Source organism: Blennius ocellaris (assembly GCF_963422515.1).
Source record: "Blennius ocellaris genome assembly, chromosome: 23".
In the NCBI taxonomy this organism is placed as follows: Eukaryota; Metazoa; Chordata; class Actinopteri; order Blenniiformes; family Blenniidae; genus Blennius; species Blennius ocellaris.
This window is the reverse complement of record NC_137672.1, coordinates 6,026,788-6,047,435: the sequence shown is the minus strand read 5'-3', so window position 1 is coordinate 6,047,435 and position 20,648 is coordinate 6,026,788. Positions and strand designations below refer to the sequence as shown.

Below are 20,648 nucleotides of genomic sequence, written 5' to 3'. Positions count from 1 at the left end.
GCAAGACTTTGAGAGCCAAAGCATCTCTAAACCATTAAAAATGGGATCTCGAGACACGAACACAAAGGGATTACTACGATAATAATATCATATAAATCAAATGTTTAAATTATCACTTAAATATTTTACTAAGAACACAGGTAGGTATTTTTCTTTTATGGTTTATATTATTTTAATATTGTTCTTGGAATAAAGAATAAATTCAATGTTTTCTGTTGTACTTAAGCATTTTTTTTTCATTAAAATAATTTTATAAATTTATGAGGACTATCCCACATATGTGAGAGGAACATTAAAGAGAAGTAAGATTAGTTTCAAATATTTGGACGGACTCCTAAATATTTCCGAGGAGCTTCAGGTGAGCGAGTCTCGCGCTCGGCTAGTTCTGTCTGCAGGTCCAGACAGGTGAAACCATCGAGGGCCAGCGCTCTGGGCTCGACTCCACTCCCCGCTTAAGTTTGTGTTAAGATGGCGGCGGAAGCGTCGGCGCAGGTGTGGAGCTGAACCCGGAGAAAGTTCGCGCATGTCCCCGTCTGTGAGGCTGCTGGAGCGCCGGGGGGGCGCGACGTCCCCCGTCGTGGTGCCGTGAGGGCGGAGCCCGGCGGCTCGGTCGAGTGAATCGGCGCTTCCCACGCGGAAATTGCCGGCGAGTTTCGGATAAAGAGAGCAAGTGCACCCGGGGGAAGGTTGCGCGCTTCGCCGCCTGTTCGCCGCCTGTTCGCCGGGCTGCGTGCGGAGCGGCGACACATGAGCACGGCGCGCGGGGGTCCGTGTGCATCCGAGGAGGGCCGAGGAAGGCGGGGGGGCGTCACCATGGAGACCGCGGGCCGGAGACTGACCCCCACCCACCTGTAGAGTCTCACCGGAGGACATGGCGAACACGACGACCCCCGGAGCCCCGGACCGGAGAGAACACACCGGTGAGAGGAACGATGAAGTGTGTGTGTGTGTGTGTGTGTGTGTGTGTGTGTGTGTGTGTGTGTGTGTGTGTGTGTGTGTGTGTGTGTGTGTGTGTGTGTGTGTGTGTGTGTGTGTGTGTGTGTGTGTGTGTGTGTGTGTGTGTGTGTGTGTGTGTGTACGCGCGCGAGTGAGATAATTAAATGTGTGTGTGAGCGAGAGAATAAAGTGTTTATGTATGAGTGTGTTTATGTGAGAATGAAGTGTGTGTGTGAGAATGAAGTGGGTTTTTGTGAGAATGAAGTGTGTGTGTGTGTTTATGAGAGAATGACGTGTGTGAGAGAGATCAAGTGTGTGTGTGTGTCTGTGAGAGAGATCGTGTGTGTGTGTGTGTGTGTGTGTGTGTGTGTGTGTGTGTGTGTGTGTGTGTTCTCTTTGGCACATCCTCTTGTCTGTGATGTCACATCAGACTTCACTCTTTCCCATCTTTAAGACACTTCTCTCTCTCTCTTTTTTTTATTTGTATTTTTTTTAACTTTTATTTGACAATTAAATTGTCAAATAATAAAAACACACTTTCTGTCCATCTTTCATTCATCTTACAGAGAATAATATTCATTAATTCACGGTTAAATTTCTTTACGGAAAGTAGTGATCGACAGTAAAATCGAGTAAAATATGAAATAAGCAATTTTAATTAAAAAAAAAAAATGACACAACAAATAAACAGGGTCAAGAAGAGCAACTTGATGGAAGTTGTGGAAACGGCTTGACGTTGTGGCGGCTAAGCTAACGCTTTAGACCACGTCGGCACCAGGACATTTATTAATTCACAATTAAAGTCGTGTGTGTGGGATTCAGGCTCTTGGAGTCCAGCGAGGCGGAACACAGGAACAACCTGTTGCTGTGTTTTGGGACAAAGTCTGCGGCGGCTCACATGACCGCCTGCAGGCCGGGGTTTAGAGCCCGGGGGGGGGAGTGGAAACTGCCCAGACCACGTGTTTGTCTTTTCATGTTTGTTGTACTCGGGAGAGTTTCGCCTTGGGGGGAGAGGATGAGGGGGGGGGGGGGGGGGGGGGGGGGTAGTCTGGAGGTTCTCTAATGCAGCTTAGAGCTTTAGCTGAGCCTCGCAGATGGTGTGGGAGGCAGGATGTGGCCGCCGCTCGCCGCCTGGGGGATTATGTCCCATCTTTTCATGGCCTCCACTCCCAGGTGTCCAGTGTCTGGGGCTGACGAGGGGGGGGGGGGCTTGATTGGGGGCAGAATTGTAGCTTTTTATTAAGCGAGCCTTGGATTTTAAGCACGCCAAATGCCATGTTGAAGGTGGACGCCGTGTCAAGCGGTGACGTTAACACCGTGTGCTCCCAGGATTCTTTATATGTACAATGTACCTTGCAAAACCGTAGGAGCCAATGTTGTGCAACACGACATAATTAACTATGAACATTCTTTGTAATTACCTGAGTTTACTCTGACGACCTTCTTTGGTATTGTGACGGTCGACTGGCAGACGAGACAAACGCACTTCGAAAATGACATTGTGAAAAAAAAGTCCACCTCTCATTCCTCCTGAAAGTGATACGTCTTCGTTTTCTCACTTGGTCCGGCTCCCCCACTCATTTTTGGGGGGCTTCAAATTTGCGGTAACTCGCTGACTAGCTTGTTAGCTTTGCCACACTTAGCGTCGTTGTTTGCACATGTGCAGTGACCTGAAGGTCAGAAAAATTCAGCCGTCATCTGATGCTGCGTTCGATCGTACTCGTAATTCGGAAAGGTAAATTAGTTTCATTACACCAGCGTCTATTTCTTTTTCTAATGTCATGCGATCTACTATTACTACCTTTGCGATCGACTGGTAGATCGCGATCGCCGTATTGAGCACCCCTGACTTATATGGTCATTCTGCTCCAGGCGACGCACGCAAACGGCTCCCGAAACGGGAATCTGGTTGCCAGAGAGACTTGAAAACTACTAAAGATCCCAGAAATAGACATGGGATCCTGAGTTTAATCTCCAATATGGCGGCACGCCAATAATTGATCCAGTCTCGATCATACTTGACCAATGATAGAAGTGTTGTTCTTCTTATTGAAGTAAAAGGAAATGTGCCTGTCGGTCGTGGCTCAGTGTGTTTTATCGTTCGCAGGTGAGTCCGGAGGCGTGATACACGAGAACGGCGCCGCAGTGAAGGAAGCCGCCGTCCCTCCCCTCCATCATGCCCTCAACAACCACTGCCACGAGCCCAGCTTGAGCCCGCCCCGCCAGCCCCCGGCCCCGCCCCCCTACAGCCCCCCCTGCTCGTCAACCCCCATCTATTACAGCAGCCCCCGCAAGTCCTACTGCGACGTGGACCCGGACTGCCACAGCCTGACGTCCCAGGACTCTGGTATCCCCACGCTGGAGATCAACGCCCCGGAGCCGCCGCCGCCGCAGAGCCACCAGCAGTCGGACGACGCCGGCGTCGCCCTCGACTCCAGCCGGGACGCCCCGGCTACCCTGGCCCTGGACGATGACCCTGCGGACGGGCGCGCCCTGCGCAAGTCCTCCACCTTCCCCCGCTACGACTCCGGCCGCCTGTTCAGCCCCGGCCTCAGGTTGTCCGCCACGGCGGGCATGGGCGTCGGGGGCGTGGGCGGGGCGTTGAACCGCAGCGACGACATCTCGGTGTGCAGCGTGTCCAGCCTGAGCACGGAGCTGTCGGTGTCCAACGAGGACATCCTGGACTTCACCGTCACGTCCGACTCCAGCGCCATCGTCAACCTGGGGACGGACGAGAGCGGCACCGTCCACTTCTCCGACGTGACGCTGTCGTCGCCGGGCTCCCCCGGCGACCCGTGGAGTCCCGCTCGGACGCGTCCTGGGCCCGGCGCCGAGGACGGGGGGCAAAGGAAACCGGGACCTTTCACCAGCTTGTTCAACAGGTACGTGGTCGCGTTTGATTCGCAAACCGAACGTGGAGCTTGACGCAGTTTGAGCCACGTCGTAGTTGGACGGACGATCTTTACGTAGCACGTCTCCCTGAAGTGTCGCTTTCCAAACGCCGGTCTGAACCCGCCGTTCACTCCGCCATGAGACAGTGACCCAATTCCCCGCTAATGCTGCGAAAAGCTCCGCAAAGAGTGCTTTTATAAACTGAACCGGCTCTTTCTGTTAAGAAGCGTTTAGTCCCCCCCCCCCGCTGAAACGGGTTCCTCTGTAAACAGGATGTAGTGCCGCTTGTTGCAACCTTGCTTCTCATTTCTGAATGTGTGAAGTTGAAGGTGTGGCGTTCCTTCCTCATGAACGTGTGTGTATCTTACACTCGCTTCAGGTTGTGTTTTGCAGAATAGAATAAAAAAACACTGAATCTGCTCGTTTCGGGTGTTTCGCAATGTCAGCAGTTTTGACGATGACGGGGAGAAAAACAATTGCGGTGATGCGGAACATGGACCGGGAGCCATGACACTTGGAGGCCGACATTTTTGTTATTGTCCGTGTCCTCGGACATGTGTAGAAGAACTATTTAGTACCGCCGTGATGCGTAGTGGTAGCGTTTCAGAAAAGTTGCATTTCCCTATATTTACATGGAGATGGAGTTGGACGGTTTTCCAAAAGTTCTACCATGGGAGCAGTTTTTAAAAAGTTTTCAGTGGTTATGTAAACGGAATCCCAGAACGCATTGAAATGTTCCCATTTCCATTTGAAGATAGATAATAAATAGAAGTATGTGATTAATTTCTGGTGGAAATTCTTTAAAAGAAAAGTCCAGTCAACCCTGAAATCTGATTTTTTTTTAATTAATTTTTTTTAAACAAGCAAAAAACCTTGTGGTGCTGGCCAGAGGATGGTGACCTGGCATACAAAAGAAACAGAAGTGTGCGAAATACTCAAACCACATGTGATGGGTTTCACTTTGAAGTGCCTTTTAAGTTCTGGGGACTTGAAATCCCTTGAAGTGAGTTTGTTCCTGCACATTTAAAAACATTAACCGGGCGCCTCTCCTTGGTTCCCTCTCAGTGCGTTGCCACATTCCTCGTGGTGCCGGGACCGTGGCACTTCCTCGAGTTGGCGTCGGAAAAAAAGAATTCGCAGCACTGAGCGAAGCTGCAGTTTTTTATTAGTTTTGAACCCGGTCGGTAGAAAATCCACTTCACAGCAGGAGCACGATGTGTGTTCTTATGAAAGACGGCTCCAGGAATTCAGCATGGTTCCGCTGCAGAACATTCAGAAACAAAGACTGGAGGGACCGAACGACACTAGAAGTTCTCCTCGCGGTTCTCATATCCGTGGGCTTTTAAGCGGGCGGCGTGAGAGGAAGAGACATGGAGCGCAGTGCATTCTGGGTATTAAAACAAACAAAGCTCGCCGCGCCAAGCAGAAGAAGCAGATGCAAAAAGAAAAAGTTAGAGAATATGTTGCGGGCAGAGAGGAAGGAGGAGTGAGGAAGAGCACACGTTGCGGTTGTTTGTGGCTAATTAGACGCTTGAAGAAACTAACATTCTTCAAGCGTCTCATCTGACGACAACGAAGGTAAAAAGGTGGAGAAACGAAGCGTTGCTGCCTACGTTAAGGAGCTACTTCATTTTGTTGGGTAAAAAGCACGATATCAACCAATTCAGTTCCTTTTTTTGAGCGACTTCTCGAGGTTTTCGGTTCGTAAAGCATACATGCAAGCTTTACAATTGCCCGTTGTGTACAAGGGAGGCAGATGCGCTTGCTATTTTCCGTTGGATTAAAAGACGTGTGCTTCTCGTTTAAAAAAACAAAAAAGAAAAACAAAAAAGAAGTAGTAGAAGAAGAAGGTAGCATTGTGACGTAGCGTTAGCCTGTGGCTAATTAGCCTAGCCACCACCAGCGGGAATTCGGCTCTCGGTGACGACGCCCCCCAAACAAGCCGCTGTTGTAATTGCATGATGTTTTTCCAGATGGTCTGATCTGAAAACAATGTAGTTACCATGTAGGGCCACTAGTGGGTGTTGTTGGTGGTTTTTGTAATGAAACTACATGCGCACACCAAACAATACGCTATAAATAATAATAATGGCCAGAACACATGCGTTCCTATGGAACACATGCCATTATGGACAGATGATGGAGTTGGATTACTGTTACAGTGACTCTCATGTCGTATATAAAACGACCAAATCCCAGGGGAACATGGACCAGCAGCCATTGTTGTTGTTGTCCGTCTACTTGTAACGGCTGTGCTGTGCGTGTTGCAGTTGCAACGTTTCGGAAAAGTCGCCTCTCCTACCAGATAAAATGAATTATATAACACCAGATTTCTATTTACTACTGCTTTATCTAGTAAAAGTCTAGTTTGTTGCATCTGTGAACTAAAGAAAAGCAATGACAACCATTTTGCCTCCTTTCAGTCCTTTAGCATGTTTTATTTTGTAATCTCTTTGCATATTAAACATACAGGTAAGTCAGGACTTTTTTAATAAAAGTGGTTTTATGATGGAGGAAACTGATTTTTGCCAGTGTTGGAATGTTTGATGAGAGTCTTTAATAACTGAGCACTGACGAATGAAGATGATTCATTTTGAAGCAGCACTTTTCAGAGCTTGCCGAACGACTCCTGAAATAAGAGACTGGCTAACGACCTTTTTAGAAGTTTTTACATCAAACAGCCTTGAAGCGTTTCTTTATTTATGCACGAGATATACATGGGGGGGAATTTCTGGCGTGGCTCTTTGTGATGAGAATATTAAGACGGTGCGACGCATTTAATTTCTGATCGCAGATTACGGCTCATTTAAAGAAGCATCGGCTGAAAACAACATTGTTTTTGCGATTTTTTGTTTGTTTGTTTGTTTCACATTCAGCAGCATTTCTTTTTTTTTTTAACAATCGTACTCCTGCACGTTTCAGGAAAGTTAGTATTTCCTGTTTACACAGCGGTAGAACTGTGTGTTCTCGCACCAATGACGCATTCCCTCCCAACACTTGAGTGAAAAAAACCAGCAAGTGGAGGAGAATTAATGGCCTGAAATTAATTTAACACTCCTGAAACTATTGGATTGGAAGTTGACTGTGAATATTTTGAGAGAAAAAAAATCAGCAGTTTGCTTCCTGTTGGTGTTCTGCCCCTCCACTCCTCCTCCTCCTCCTCCTCCTGGAGGAGGCGGGGTCGCCGAGGAGCAGCCTGCTCCTTGCTGCTCTCGCTCTGTGTCTTCAGAGCAACTCTGCAGGACTTCCCCCCCCCCCCCCCCCGACTCCTCTCAAGCTATGAACCCGCGGGACTGAACTTTGAAGTAGAGCTTTGAGCTTTTCTCCTTGAACTCTTTGAGTGCTTTGATTTGAGGATGGCCGCCCCGTCGCTCCTCCTGTACATCGACAGGTAAGGTCCCGGGACGCCGGCAGCATTTGACGTTCCTTCAGTTGAAGTGGCCCGTGGCCGTTTTCTGTCTGTGACGGTATCGAGGTCCGTAGCAGTGATTTGATAGTGTGACTGTTTTGTTGTATGGCCTGTTTGTTCTGGACCGTCGTCGTCAGATGGAGCACGTTCAGCTTCACGGTCGAGGAAGTCTGCCCCCGTTCACTCACGTCTTTTATGATGAAGTGGGGGAATAAACTCACCGTCCACGCTCCACTTCCTCTTGTTTTAGTATCCCTCTGCACTTCACTCTCTCTATTATTATTTTTTTTTCCATTTTTGTAAACACATCAGACCTGAGCGGTAGTTGTGAGAGATTCCTTGAGAGATGGAGCCAGACTCGACATCGTTGTGGACTCTGTCGCTGTTCCACTTGGGCACTCAGGCACACAGCCGTCAGGCCGAGGGACATTGTGGCTGGATGCAAATCCAGTCGCTTCTTTGTTGACGTTTGACTGCGCAGCCGGGGTAAAAAAAAATACTGTCCTCTACGGCGTGGCAACAAAACTCTTGCCACTTCAGATGCCATTCAAGGCCTCACGTGGACGAGGCTCCCTGTTGACTTCTGCACTTTGATCAGTCGCTGGATTGTTTGGAGGTTACTCCAGCTCACCGCTCCCGGTCCACAGTCTACTTTCCACCCAAGGTCAACCTGGTCCTCTTGTTATTCTAGAAGAATACAAACATTGTTAATCAAAACATTCCGAATGTTTGCAGAAGGTAGGAGGTTTTTTTTTTAGGTACTATGTCTCATTGTCAGTTATATTTCTTTGCTAACTGAGGTGTGTGATAAAAATGTGTGGGTCATGGCCAACTCCAGATGTTGACTCAGACGGTAGTCACTTTAGAAAAAAAAAAGCACAAACAAACCCTTTTTCACCGTCCAATGTGACACTGAATCCCATTTCTTTCAGAAAGGTGAAACATGTTGCTGGTAACAATAATCCATAGTTTCAAGATGCGTTCTGTCATCAGCAAACACTTTAAGGAACTAGAACTGCACTCGGTAGAATTCATACCGAGTAACCGAGTTAGCATTGCTAGCATGATAGCCAGTAGCTCATATCGAGTCTCCATGGCAACAGACACTGATCTCCTCCGTGACGTGATTCTCAAACCAATAAATTAATAAATATACGCAGATGAAAGTACAACTTTCTCGGTCGCCCGGTTTTAGTTGACGAAGGTAAATATGACTCACTGATGACACCCAGAGCACGAAAGTGGCATTGCTTAAATCTTGCTAATGTTTCTTTTTGTAAGCTTCGGAAACCAAGTTTGGGCTTTTTAATCTACTTTACATTCAGCCAAGAGTCTGAAGAATGGCGTTTTTCTTGGTTTGTTTGGCAGAAACTGTCGTATTTTCTGAATTATTACAATTAAAACACTTAAACACACTTCAGGAGTATTTAAGCACGCCCCGTCTTAAAAAAAAAAAAAACAATTTAAGTGAGGAAAGGACTTTATGTCAGGAATGCTCACCATAGTAGAACACATTTCAGCGACAAGGCAATTCAAAGTCCCCAAAAATAAAATACCCAACATTTAAAGATACAGTCCAGCATAAGATCAGTAGTTTCGTAATTAAATAGCAGCTGCAAACACAAATGTGTTGGATCTGCACTGTGTATTTGTTTTTTCCCCCTAAATATTTGGTGCATAAGAACCAAAAGCAGCTTCTTGGTGTTTGTTTCTGACCACGAGAGGAGAATAAACGGAAATGGAGACGTCTTCTCACTGCACCAGTGATATTTGTCCGAATGTCCCTCGAGAAATAGAAAACAAAGTAGCATGAACAGAAAAGTCAGAAGGAAGTTAAAAGGTGCTTCGTACTGGAGTTGCGTTTAAAATCCGATTATAAGAAGTCACTCGCCCTCCAGGCACTCGTGTGACCAATTCTGTGAACGGTTAAAACAAACTGTGCTTGTTTATTTCAGAGTGTTTCCCCCCTCAGCTGTTCTTGAAACAGCTGAGCAGAGAGAGAGAGAGAGAGAGAGAGAGAGAGCCTTGTTGTCTTTTAGCTCCTCATTTAAAAAAACCCCCACAGAGTGAGGAAACACCCCCGCTGCTGGCGTTATCTCAGCGTCGTGCCGTATCGGTCCGCCAAGTGGGAAGTATGCACGGCTGCAGCTGTGAGTAAACACTGGGGGCTCCGGGTCGACGCGCCGCTCCTTTCCAGTCACTTATTAAAAGGTTTCAGAGCGAAAAGAAGCAGGTTGTCAGGGGCGACCCAAACGTCACCGGCTGAAACAGATTTTATGAGTTACTGTGTGGTATCGGTGTGATTAGTTTGGGTCAGAGTGTGTCAACAGCTTCTCAGGCAGACACTTGATTTTTGTGGACGATGATTTGATTTTTGGTCATAAATTCATATTAAACACAAACAAACTAGTTCTGTTCAAACTAGCTATAATTTCCTGGAGAAAAATAATTTGTCTCATCATCAGCAAACAGGTTTTTACTTATTTGATTTTGTATATATGTAATTTAGATAAAGTATAAATAATTCCTGTCCTATCACCACAGGTTACTGTTGTGCAGTGTGATTCAGAGGCATCGAGTACAAAATGATGAAATGGTAGAGAATGATAAATCCTTTCAATTGCTTTTTGCAAAGCTATAAAAACAAAAGTATATAGTTTCTCATCTATTGCTGCGGTTATATTTTCTGCAAAATCCATTAATTCCAGAGATAAAGTCATTTTATACACCAGTCTTTTAACTTTATATAAAGTTTAAATGCCACGGTTTGCCTCCACAACCTGCTTTCGTCTGATTCGTCAGATTCTAGAGAGACGTTTCTTTCATTCATACCGCCAAACTTGTTATTTCACATCAGCCTCGCACGTAATGTAGTCGCTGCTGTGTCACATCAAGTTTAAGTGAGAAACCTTTGTTGTATTGCAACTCACTCCGAGAGTACAGCTTTTTCAAAAAGCGTCACATTCAACACGACCATTGAGCATGTTGGGGGGAAAAGTCACACTTACTAGACCAAGGGTGTCAGTCATTTCAGTTGAGGGGCAACATCCACCTGATCTGACTTCTGGAGGGCCGAACAAGTCAAACATAACATGTTAAACTGCAGATACGGACAAATGTCAAAGTCTTTCCTTCTTTTGATCCTTTTATCACTGCAAGAATTTGCCAGTCTATTCTGAAATATACATATTAAAGTTAATGAGATATTATTATATTTTCCCAAAAAAAAAAACCCCTCAGTCACCTGTGTCTGGATATCATATTTTTATTCAGGATTAAAACAATTTGTCATCATCTGGAAGTATTTTTTGAGTTTACGTGTCGAAAGTATCACTTCACATAAATTGGACACCTTTATTGTGAAAGGCGTTGCGTTGTGTGACCTCCACAGATGCATTAATTAATTCTGACTGAGGGCGGTTTTGAATGTCATTTTTGCCAATCCAGTGTTTTTAGATCAGCCTCTGTCAGTTTTCATATTTATACTTAAAAAAAAAAAAAAAAAATCACATGACGGGCCGGATTAGATCCTCTGGCGGGCCGGTTCTGGCCCCCGGGCCACATGTTTGACACCCCTGTACTAGACCATCGTCTGCAATAAGCCGTGACACATTTCTTCCATTCATTAGACACTGAGTGACACAGAGCTGTTTGTCCTCGTGGAAACCACGTACAGTACTGATAATGTATCCCAGGTCTTTACACTGTCTGGCTGATATTGTGCTGGTTTAACGGAAACATTGTGTATTTTTGGTAGAAAATATGGAAAAGCAACCGCCTTTAACTCCGGCGCCTGGTTCTTGATGTTTGCAGGGTTACCGTCATTATATAAACGGCGGATGAGGCTGAACCCAAACAAACTGGGCCTCTTTGATTGCCCCCGTCCCTTTTTGATTTATTCATGTCTTCCCACAGCTCGGCTCTATTCAGGCTTCTAATTGAAGCCCGCGGCAACGCCACCTCTGCGCTTGACAAAGGCGCATCTGGCTAAACGTGGACGCTGCTGAAAGGAGGAAACCTTTCCCGCCGCTTTGCATGTTGTATTTCCTTGGTTCCCTTTTCGTATCCACCACAGCTTCCATCAAACACCGAAAGGACAGTCTGTGTTTAATATAACGTAGGAAAACCTAAACGTGATTCTCAGCCGATTTATTGTTGAACACCACCAAGCTGAACGTCTTTGCTAGCGCTCATCTCAGTAGCGGGGGTTGCACACTTGTTGAGACCCTCAGACGACCGGGCTTCTGTTGCTTCTGCTCCACATTCTGTGTTTCTAATGACCCCTAATGTCCGATCCGGCCTCTCTTTGCTCCCCCAGGAGCCTTTTTGCCAGGAGGGTGAAGGACAACCGGCCGGTGGACCAGAGGGATCCTGGCTGGAAGCTGTTTGGGAAAGTCCCGCCTCGGGAAGGCCCCATCAAGGACCCCAAGAAAATCCAAAAGGTAAGACCTAAAATGAGCCTCTGAGCAGTAATAAGTGATGCCATTGTCATCTCTCGTTATATTTTCCTTCTATCACTACCCACACCTTTTCTTTCCTTCCTTTCAAACTTGTCTGATCTTTCCAGAACCCCTCCTTCCTTCAGAACGTTCTACCCACTTCCCAGACTTTCTTACTTTCTTCCAAAAAAGAAGAACGTCTTTTCATTTCTTTTCAGGCTTCCTTCTTGACTTCAGGACTTTTTTCTTGACTTCAGGACTTCCTTCTTGACTTCAGGACTTCCTTCTTGACTTCAGGACTTTCTTCTTGACTTCAGGACTTTCTTCTTGACTTCAGGACTTTCTTCTTGACTTCAGGACTTTCTTCTTGACTTCAGGACTTTCTTCTTGACTTCAGGACTTCCTTCTTGACTTCAGGACTTCCTTCTTGACTTCAGGACTTTCTTCTTGACTTCAGGACTTTCTTCTTGACTTCAGGACTTTCTTCTTGACTTCAGGACTTTCTTCTTGACTTCAGGACTTTCTTCTTGACTTCAGGACTTTCTTCTTGACTTCAGGACTTTCTTCTTGACTTCAGGACTTTCTTCTTGACTTCAGGACTTTCTTCTTGACTTCAGGACTTTCTTCTTGACTTCAGGACTTCCTTCTTGACTTCAGGACTTTCTTCTTGACTTCAGGACTTTCTTCTTGACTTCAGGACTTTCTTCTTGACTTCAGGACTTCCTTCTTGACTTCAGGACTTCCTTCTTGACTTCAGGACTTCCTTCTTGACTTCAGGACTTCCTTCTTGACTTCAGGACTTCCTTCTTGACTTCAGGACTTTCTTCTTGACTTCAGGACTTTCTTCTCTCCATGGAGACTCGTGGTCTGTTTCCATACTGCTTTCTGACTTCCATCCTCCTTTTGCAAAATGTCGTCCTTCTTTCTGTCTGCTCTTCTTCCTCTTCCCCTTCTTGACCTTTTCTTTTGCGTCGTTTTGCCCCCTTGATTTCCACCTAATGTACTTGTGGTAAATGGATTCTTTCAACACTGCCATTCTTTCTCCTTTCCTTCTGGAATGTCATCCCCATTTACCTTTTTTTCCCACCCTCCAGACTATCCTACTTCCTGACTTTCTTCCGTTCGGAGATGATCTTGACCAGATCTAATGACCCGTCCATGTTTTACCATTTGATTTATTTGGTCTCTTGGGTTTATTTGACACTCACACCTCGTGGCAGTCTAGAGTTGTTGAAGAACCAAGCTTTTTATTGTCTAAGTATTCAGAGGCAACTAATAAGGGCCCCGTTTACGCAACGTTTCAAGTGAAAATGCATTGCTTTTGCATTTACGGCCTCCGCCGAGATTCCTCCTCTGTCACAAATCTAATTAGCGCTGTTGTAAAACTCTTATCTTGTGGAATTTCTCAGCTCTTTGAACGCTGATAAGTGACACACCCTGCCATGTTTTAACACTAAACAAAGGCAGTTTTACTGATAGATTTCAAGTCTAAAATCTCTTTAGCCGTTGAAAAAAACCCTGCTTGTGTCGTTTATCCACGGTACAACATGACGAACTGCCAAGTCGTCCCGTTCTGGACCAGATATGAACTCGGTGACTTTGTTTGTTTCACAGACCATTTTGTCTTGCTCGCTGTATTTCGCTTGAACTTCCCGTCTCCGAGGGAGCCGAACAATGATTTCCTCCAACTGTGTGAAAATGATTTGAGTCTTCTGAGCCATCCGATTTGGGTCCATAGATTTTTCTTCGAGAAGCAGCAGCGTCTTTTGTAGGACGCAGCTTCTCCCACAGGACGCCGTGAATCAAACTCTGTGTGGCCTTGATGTCGCCTGCCTGCTGGTTTATGGTTCTGCTAAAGTGTCCTCCGGGGTGATGAGTCAGGTTTTGTTTTCGCTTCTGTCGTCGTATATTTCCCCTCGTGAGCTTTTGTCTTGGGCTGACGACAGTCGGCTTCATGAAGAAGATGCTGTAGCAACTATTCACGGCAGTATCGGGTTATTTCTGTTATTACGTTAGCCTGACTGACATCTTTTGTTGTAGAGGAGCTGCCGAAACACATACTTAAATACAATGAGGAGTTATTTTTCCCATTTAATTCAGTCACGCGTCCATCAAGTTTAGATTAATTTATCTATTCCACAAAAAGTTGAAATGTGCCAACACTTTTTCTTGCTTCATACCTTGAAAATGAAATATTGTTGGAACAGATTCAGCAAACGGAGACTGTATCACAATTAAAACTATTTAAAAAAAATACCTAAAGCTTTTTCGCACATTTTCTGTGTGTAACTATAGATAACTGCACAAACAATTAAGAACTTTCCACCAAAGATGTCGCGTTATTCCTCATTTACGTTTATTGTTTTTTGCGCTATTTCATCAAAAGTTTTGCATTTATATGGTATTAAAAACATGATCCGTTTCCATGGAAATGACATGAACGCTGAAAAGGATATATGGAATAGAAATAGTTTATTAATCTCAGAGGGAAATGTTTTAAATGAGAGGAGTGAGCATTCTCGCCCACTAGTGGGCGCTGTTGGTCGTTTTCACAATAAAAACCACACATTTTATTTTCCACGCGTGTTAATTAAAGTAGCTCAAGGCCGTTTAAAGCACATTTATTGCACTTGAGGGTTTTATTTCTTTATTTATTTTTCGGATCAGAAGTTTCTTCTCGCTGCAGCACGGGACGCTGTGGAGCAAAAAAGTAAACTGCAGAATACCTGATCCCTCCCGTCCGCCTGAACAATGCCTCCAGCAGAATCGCTCCCCATCACTGACATTTACGTTCGGCAGCTATATTTAGGCCGCCACGTCCTGAAAAGGCAAACAACCGCTCGGTGTTTGCTTTAAAAGCTTTCTCAGAAGCACAATGGAGGCCCGGTGCAGGGAGGTTGATTCAGCAAATGTTTAAGCACACATGTATGAGTTTACACTCTTCTGCTTGTTTGATTGTGGGTTTTTTTCGACTTTGGCGAAAATATCTAAAATATCTAAAATATCATGCTGGGAGGGAGCAAACCGAGCTCTGATGCTTCCAGCATTTTAAATGTCGGCGTTGCACATATCGCAAGTGGCAGTTGGACCGTTTTGGCTTCCGACTTGGTAATACTTCCAGACCACCAGTCTCTACAACCAGCTGAGCCGAGTTACGGCTGCGTCCGGCAGTAACGTGGCTCACGAAGTATAGATGCGGTGTTGAAAATGTGAAGGACTCTCACAACACCGTGCCAGAAAGCCGGCTGGTGACCCGACACCTCCAATTTCCCACTTCAGACTTAAAGGGGGGGAGGGCCTCGAGCATAATTAAAGAGCAGGACAGGTCTCTGCCGGTGAAGTAAACATCAGAACGAGATGGCAGCGTGAAATTCGACCCACAAAAAAAAAAGCCTGTTATTGAGAATCCATTTCCTTGTGGCCCGACAACAAGGAGGAAACGCTTGTGTTTCTCTGAAGCCTTTTCATTTTCCTTTAGTGCATCGTGTATTTTGTTTTGCAAATGACAAATGTCGACGGAACGCGTTGGCTGGAAAACCAAGCGCAACACGCGTTGTGTTACCAGTCCGTCTCATCTGTGCTCGGAACCCGATATCGACCCGAGGAATCGGGTTCACAAGGTTCGGATTTCCAGCTTTTTGTTGATCCCCTGCCGCCGTTCGAACGCGAGTCGAGCAAAACTGCGTGCGTGGACTGCTTTATTTGCTGAAGCCATTGTTCGCCTGCCGCGCAAACCACGTGCTGCTTCCCGCAGCAACCCCCCCCCCCCCCCCCCCCCCCTTGGAGAACAAAAGCCGCGGCTCCTGTAATTTACACCGCCGTGCTTCGCTTGCGAGCCTCGGGACACGGCGCCCGGCCGCATCTCGAGGCCTGCGGGTCACAGCGACTCGTCGCCCGCTGCAGAAAGTAATTGTTCCGTAACCTGCTGAGCCTCTGAATCACTCAGCGTGGCAGCGCCGACACGTCACGCTTACCGGCAGCGGGAGGGAGAGGCTGAAATGAATTCGCATGATTTTTCCCAGTGGGATTTTTTTTTTTTTCTTTTTCATTTCACCGGAGCCCCCCACGAGATGTTAATAAATGAGGGATTTCACTGCTGTACAGGTTGTTGGACCTGGGTACTGTTGTGTGTTTGGTAAATATAAGTGAGAATTTGAAGCTGCATTTCCTGGATGCATATGATTTAAAGTCGGTCTCCATTGTAGCACTTGTTCCAGCATTAATAGTGTAATGGGCTGGAGAAAGGGATGCAAAGGGGACGGCTGTCTACATGGCGTCTTTCTTTGGTTCTGCCACTTTTTCATCAATCTGCAAGATTTTTCTTTGACCGGCCACGTTTCGTTGATAAGCTTATGCAGTCAAGGTCAATTTTCACGATTGGGCTTGTACTTCCATGACGTTTATCGAATTTGCAGGAGTCGATCAAAAGTAAACCACCGGTTGCGATTGGCTGTAAGGGAGACGCATCTGCTTTTGACGTTTTCTCGTTTTCCGCATGGATTGGCCATAAAACAGTATCTGATTCATGTTCTTAATCTGATACCCTATAATCGATTTTTAAATATGTCTTTATTGAACATCGCTGTTTCCGTCCCGATTCTTAGGATTCTGTGTGAGCAGAGTTCTTGAAGTGTCTGCTGTCTCACTCCAGCTCCCTCAAAAACTCTTTTTCTTAAATTAACTGGAAGCCTGGAGCCCCGACTGCCACTTCATTATGGGTATGGACACATATGCAGGATGACAATAGAAGGATTCTGATTAAAGTCGCAGCAGCTGCTCGGTCGCTCCTGTTTGCATTAGGGGCTCAGCTGCAACCTGATCCATCACTCTGTGCTTGATTAGAGCCACTGCCAGGACACGGCAGAGCGCCGAGCCGCTCTCGGTGCAGCGGCACAGACTCAACACATGGCAGTGCTGATTTGCTGACACACACACACACACACACACACACGTAGCAGAGATAGACCTGATGCAGAGCCGAGCGCTGTAGCGTCACTGCTCAGAGAGAGAGAGAGAGAGAGAGAGAGAGGTGGGGGGGTGGGAAAGAGGAAAATAGGGTATCATGCTGCTGCTGCAGCCTTTGCGATGCGGGGTGTGTCCCTCAGCCGAGCTTCCCCACCTCCCGGGTGTCCTGTTGCCATGAGTGAGCCCTCCGGAACGGCGATGACGCGAGGCTAGGGTTTTTTTTTTTTTTTAGAAAGAAACCCCCACCGGAGGACTGGCGCGTCTGTTAGGAACTGCAGCGTTCATGGTGAGTGAGCAGCGGCGATGACCCGCCGTGTGTGTGTGTGTGTGTGTGTGTGTGTGTGTGTGTGTGTGTGTGTGTGTGTGTGTGTGTGTGTGTGTGTGTGTGTGTGTGTGTGTGTGTGTGTGTGTGTGTGTGTGTGTGTGTGTGTGTGTGTGTGTGTGTGTGTGTGTGTGTGTGTGTGTGTGTGTGTGTGTCCTTGTCTGCTAGAATCAGAGGGCACCGGCTCCAGAGGACGGCTCGCGTTTCACATAATCGCTCCTTTCAGTCGGCTGTAGCTCTGAGCCGGGGGCCACGGCGATCGCGAGACCGTCTGCGGAGACGTGGAGGTGCCCGAGCCGTCGGGACGTGTTGATGGATTGAAGGAGGAGGTGACCCCCTTCTTCCCCGTTCACGGTTTATTCCACTTTCCTTGGATCGGGGTTTGATGCGCTGGTCTGACGCCATCCGTTTGTCAGCCTCCTGCCAGATTGTCCTGATCTCAGGCGCCTCCTCAGCTCTAATTCTACCGTCAGACTGCCGAGTGCCGGAAAAATATATTTGGCATCTCATCAAATACACATAATTATCTCAACAGGACGGATGTGGGAGTCATTTGCACCTAACTACATCCGACAATGCTGTGCCTGAAGCACGCGTGTGTCCTTGATGGATTCCTAGAGTTTTGTTAGAATCACAATGTCCCAATGTTGTAGCTCTCGATTGTTTCCAGCTTTATCTACAAGCTGCTGATCTCACAGTCACTCTGTGCACGCTTGCTTTGAGCTAACCTTGATAGCATTAGCATCCCGTCCATACTGTGCATCCATGCTCTATATGTCAACACATCGGACCATTCGGAGCCCTGCTGCACTAGATTGTGTGGATCTCATCTGAAGGATTTTCACGTTGCAGTTGACCCGGTGGCGACGAGCCGAAAGCACAAACCGATCAGGAACATCAAAGCGGAGAACTGCTTTGATTCAGAACGTGCAGACCAAAAAGAGAAAAAGTCAAGACGGGGCAGCTGTGGCAAATTGAATCCAGTAGGAAACCGTCAAAAACAGTACTGGGGGGGGGGGGGGGGGGGGGGGTTGCCGAGTTGACAGTGACAAGTTCTACTTTACAGACGCACCGATACAACAGTGTAGAAGTACCTGCGTTTGTGCTGATGAGCACTTCAGAATGCAGCTACACTTCTTAGAGTTACTTGGAGAATGTATATCAATTAGAGTTTTCATGAGACGTCCCATCACCGAGCTTGAAAAGGGGTGTAACCACTGTGGGACTGCTTCAGTACCTCTGGCTGCTGGCCTGTGTCCACCAGGTATGATGTCAGATTTAATGAGGTGAAATACGAGCAGTCGACGTTCACAATGCCTGTCCTGTGGGTACTTCCTGCCTGGCTCGCTCTTCCGTTATAAACACGGGTTCGGTGTATTCTTCAGAAGCTCGCTGTGTTTGCTTCACCTCCTCCCCAAGCCAGGGTTTAAATCCCTACACACCTACCGCCGAGTCTGGTTCTGCCCGTTTCTTCCTGTCAGGAGCTTTTCCTTTCTACCGTCTCTTCTGCTTTCTCACGTGGAATTGTTGGGTTTTCCTCTGTTGTTTCCTTGAAATGACCGACATATTTGGTGCTGTTGAATTGAGGCACCGAGGAAGTGCAGTGGTTCAACCGCACCTGGCGAAAATGAACATTTCTTTTTGCAGGAAACGGTCTTCCGGTCTGGAGTTGGGTTATGTCCAGTGTTGGGAACGTTACTTTTAAAAAAGTAATTAGTTATAGTTACTCACTACTAGTTCCAAAATGTAACCGAGTTAGTAATTGAATTACTCTATAATAAAGTAACTGAATACCAAGGAAAGTAACTAATTCTGTTACTGTTGCTATAAAGTTGCTATATGTCAAAAAATTCTGATTTTTTTTTTAGCAGGTTTCACAAGTCAATAGAAATGAGTAGAACAGACTTGCTGTTGTACATAACTATATTTATTGCACATCAACAGAGGGTTTATCCTGCACTTCAAGTATTATCATGAAAAGTAAACAGTGTGTTTTACTCTATATCAAATTAAATCAAATGTTCTCAACCTGAGACAACTGGCCCAACAAGAACCACGAAGCCATAATAGCCCATCAGAATCCTTGAGAAAAAGAATTGTGACGTAAATATCCGCCTTCCCCCCCCTTTAGATGCAAACAGTAGTTTATCCAGACCTCCACTGTGGCTGTGAGTTTTCAGGAATCGTCGTTTGTGGAGACTCGTAGCTACATTTATGTGTAAACGCAGAGCAATACCACCGCTACAGGTACGTGGAAACGTGGCCTCGGTTGCAAGCAATAGTCTGGGCGATATGTGGAATTGTTCAAGATATGGTAATTGGCTTCATCCTGATGTGATCCAAGATGAGTCGACGTGTCAAAGCGACTTCCGCGCAACAAAAACCTGTGAAATCCTTATTTGAGTTGACTCGTTTTTGAAACGGCGTTTGGGCGTGTGGAATCTGAGCAAAGTCTCTGATATCTGTACACCGAACCGGAGGATCGGAGGAACACGCTCGGTCACGCTCACATCTCGCCCGTTGCTCGCTGGGCTGTTTGCCCCCCCCCCCCCACCGCTGCCAGCCTCCACCAGAGCGCCGTGAGTCAGAAGCACCTGGCCGGCGGGGAAACCAGCCTCTCAGCCTCCGTTCTGAAAAGGAAAAGCCCTCTGGGTTCTCGCGCAGGTACGACGCATACGCAGGAATCCTTTTGGATTTTTTTTTTTCTACCTCTGCGAGGCTTTTGCCGGGCCGTGAATCATCCCCGTCTCCAGGGCGCCGCCTCCGTGGGTTTGAGCTGCAAAAGGCCATTAGCAGCCCGGAGAGCTCTTACCTCACTACCAGGAAATTAGAGAAGTTCACTGAAAGCCAGCGTGAGCGAGCACATTGCCGCGGCGGTGGGTTTTCACCAGATAAGCGAGCCGCCAGCTTTTGAGGGTGGAGAGAAAAAAAAGAAAGAAAGTACTGAACAATAGAATCTTTTTTTTTGTCTGAGGAGGTTTTCTGCCTGTGCGCTGGCAGCTCGCCATCAGAGAAACTGCATCCGGCCACATGAAACGGCGAGGAGGCCGGAGGTGTGTCACGGCCTCAATGGGTTGTGTGATTTGATCAGTCGGGGGGAAACGGGAAACCTTTGAGGGAGCTGCCGAGGTGCCGATCCTCTCGTGCGATAATATCGTCATCTTTATCAAGACTCCGCTCCGCAGTCCCACCATCATCCTCCCTCCCTCCCTCCCTCCCTCCCCCCATGTGCAGAGCTCCAGCTCACCTCTTTTATTTATTTTATTTATTTATTGACCTGCAGCTGCTCCCACATGGAACCACACAGCAGCTCCTGCGTGTTCCATTTATATTTCATGCCACTGCTGAACCCTGACGAAACACAAGCCAGCGCTGCCGGGATGATTCCCTCCACGCAAGCTTCACTACAACGCCGTTGACTTGAGGCCAATGGGGGCAGCCGTTTGAGCAAACCAGGCTTTGTTAAACACCACGAGGGAAAAAGAATCCACCAAAGCTGTTAGCCTAGGAGTCGTTGGTATCGCTAATCTACGTTCTGGGACGTCTGTTTTCAGGCCCCCGTTTCTCAAGTGGAAACGCGTCATTTCTGTGTTTTTTTTTTCTCCTTGAAGCAGCGTCTGACCCTCTTCAAGCAATAATCCAATTTAATTCAATTGGCCTCATCTGCCCCCGGAGGCAAATAGAA

The 20,648-nt window shown here is 46.8% G+C and overlaps 1 protein-coding gene across 1 annotated transcript in view; it reads left to right on the top strand.

Moving 5' to 3' along the window:
- The first annotated feature begins 483 nt into the window (after window positions 1-483).
- The window catches only part of tbc1d14 (TBC1 domain family, member 14), a 29,730-nt gene continuing 9,565 nt past the window's right edge, over window positions 484-20,648 (top strand). Inside the window, 3 exon segments of the mRNA XM_080518729.1 lie at window positions 484-920; window positions 3,044-3,818; window positions 11,556-11,679. Of these exon segments, the coding sequence (XP_080374855.1) occupies window positions 872-920; window positions 3,044-3,818; window positions 11,556-11,679 (948 nt within the window). The 5' untranslated portion in view covers window positions 484-871.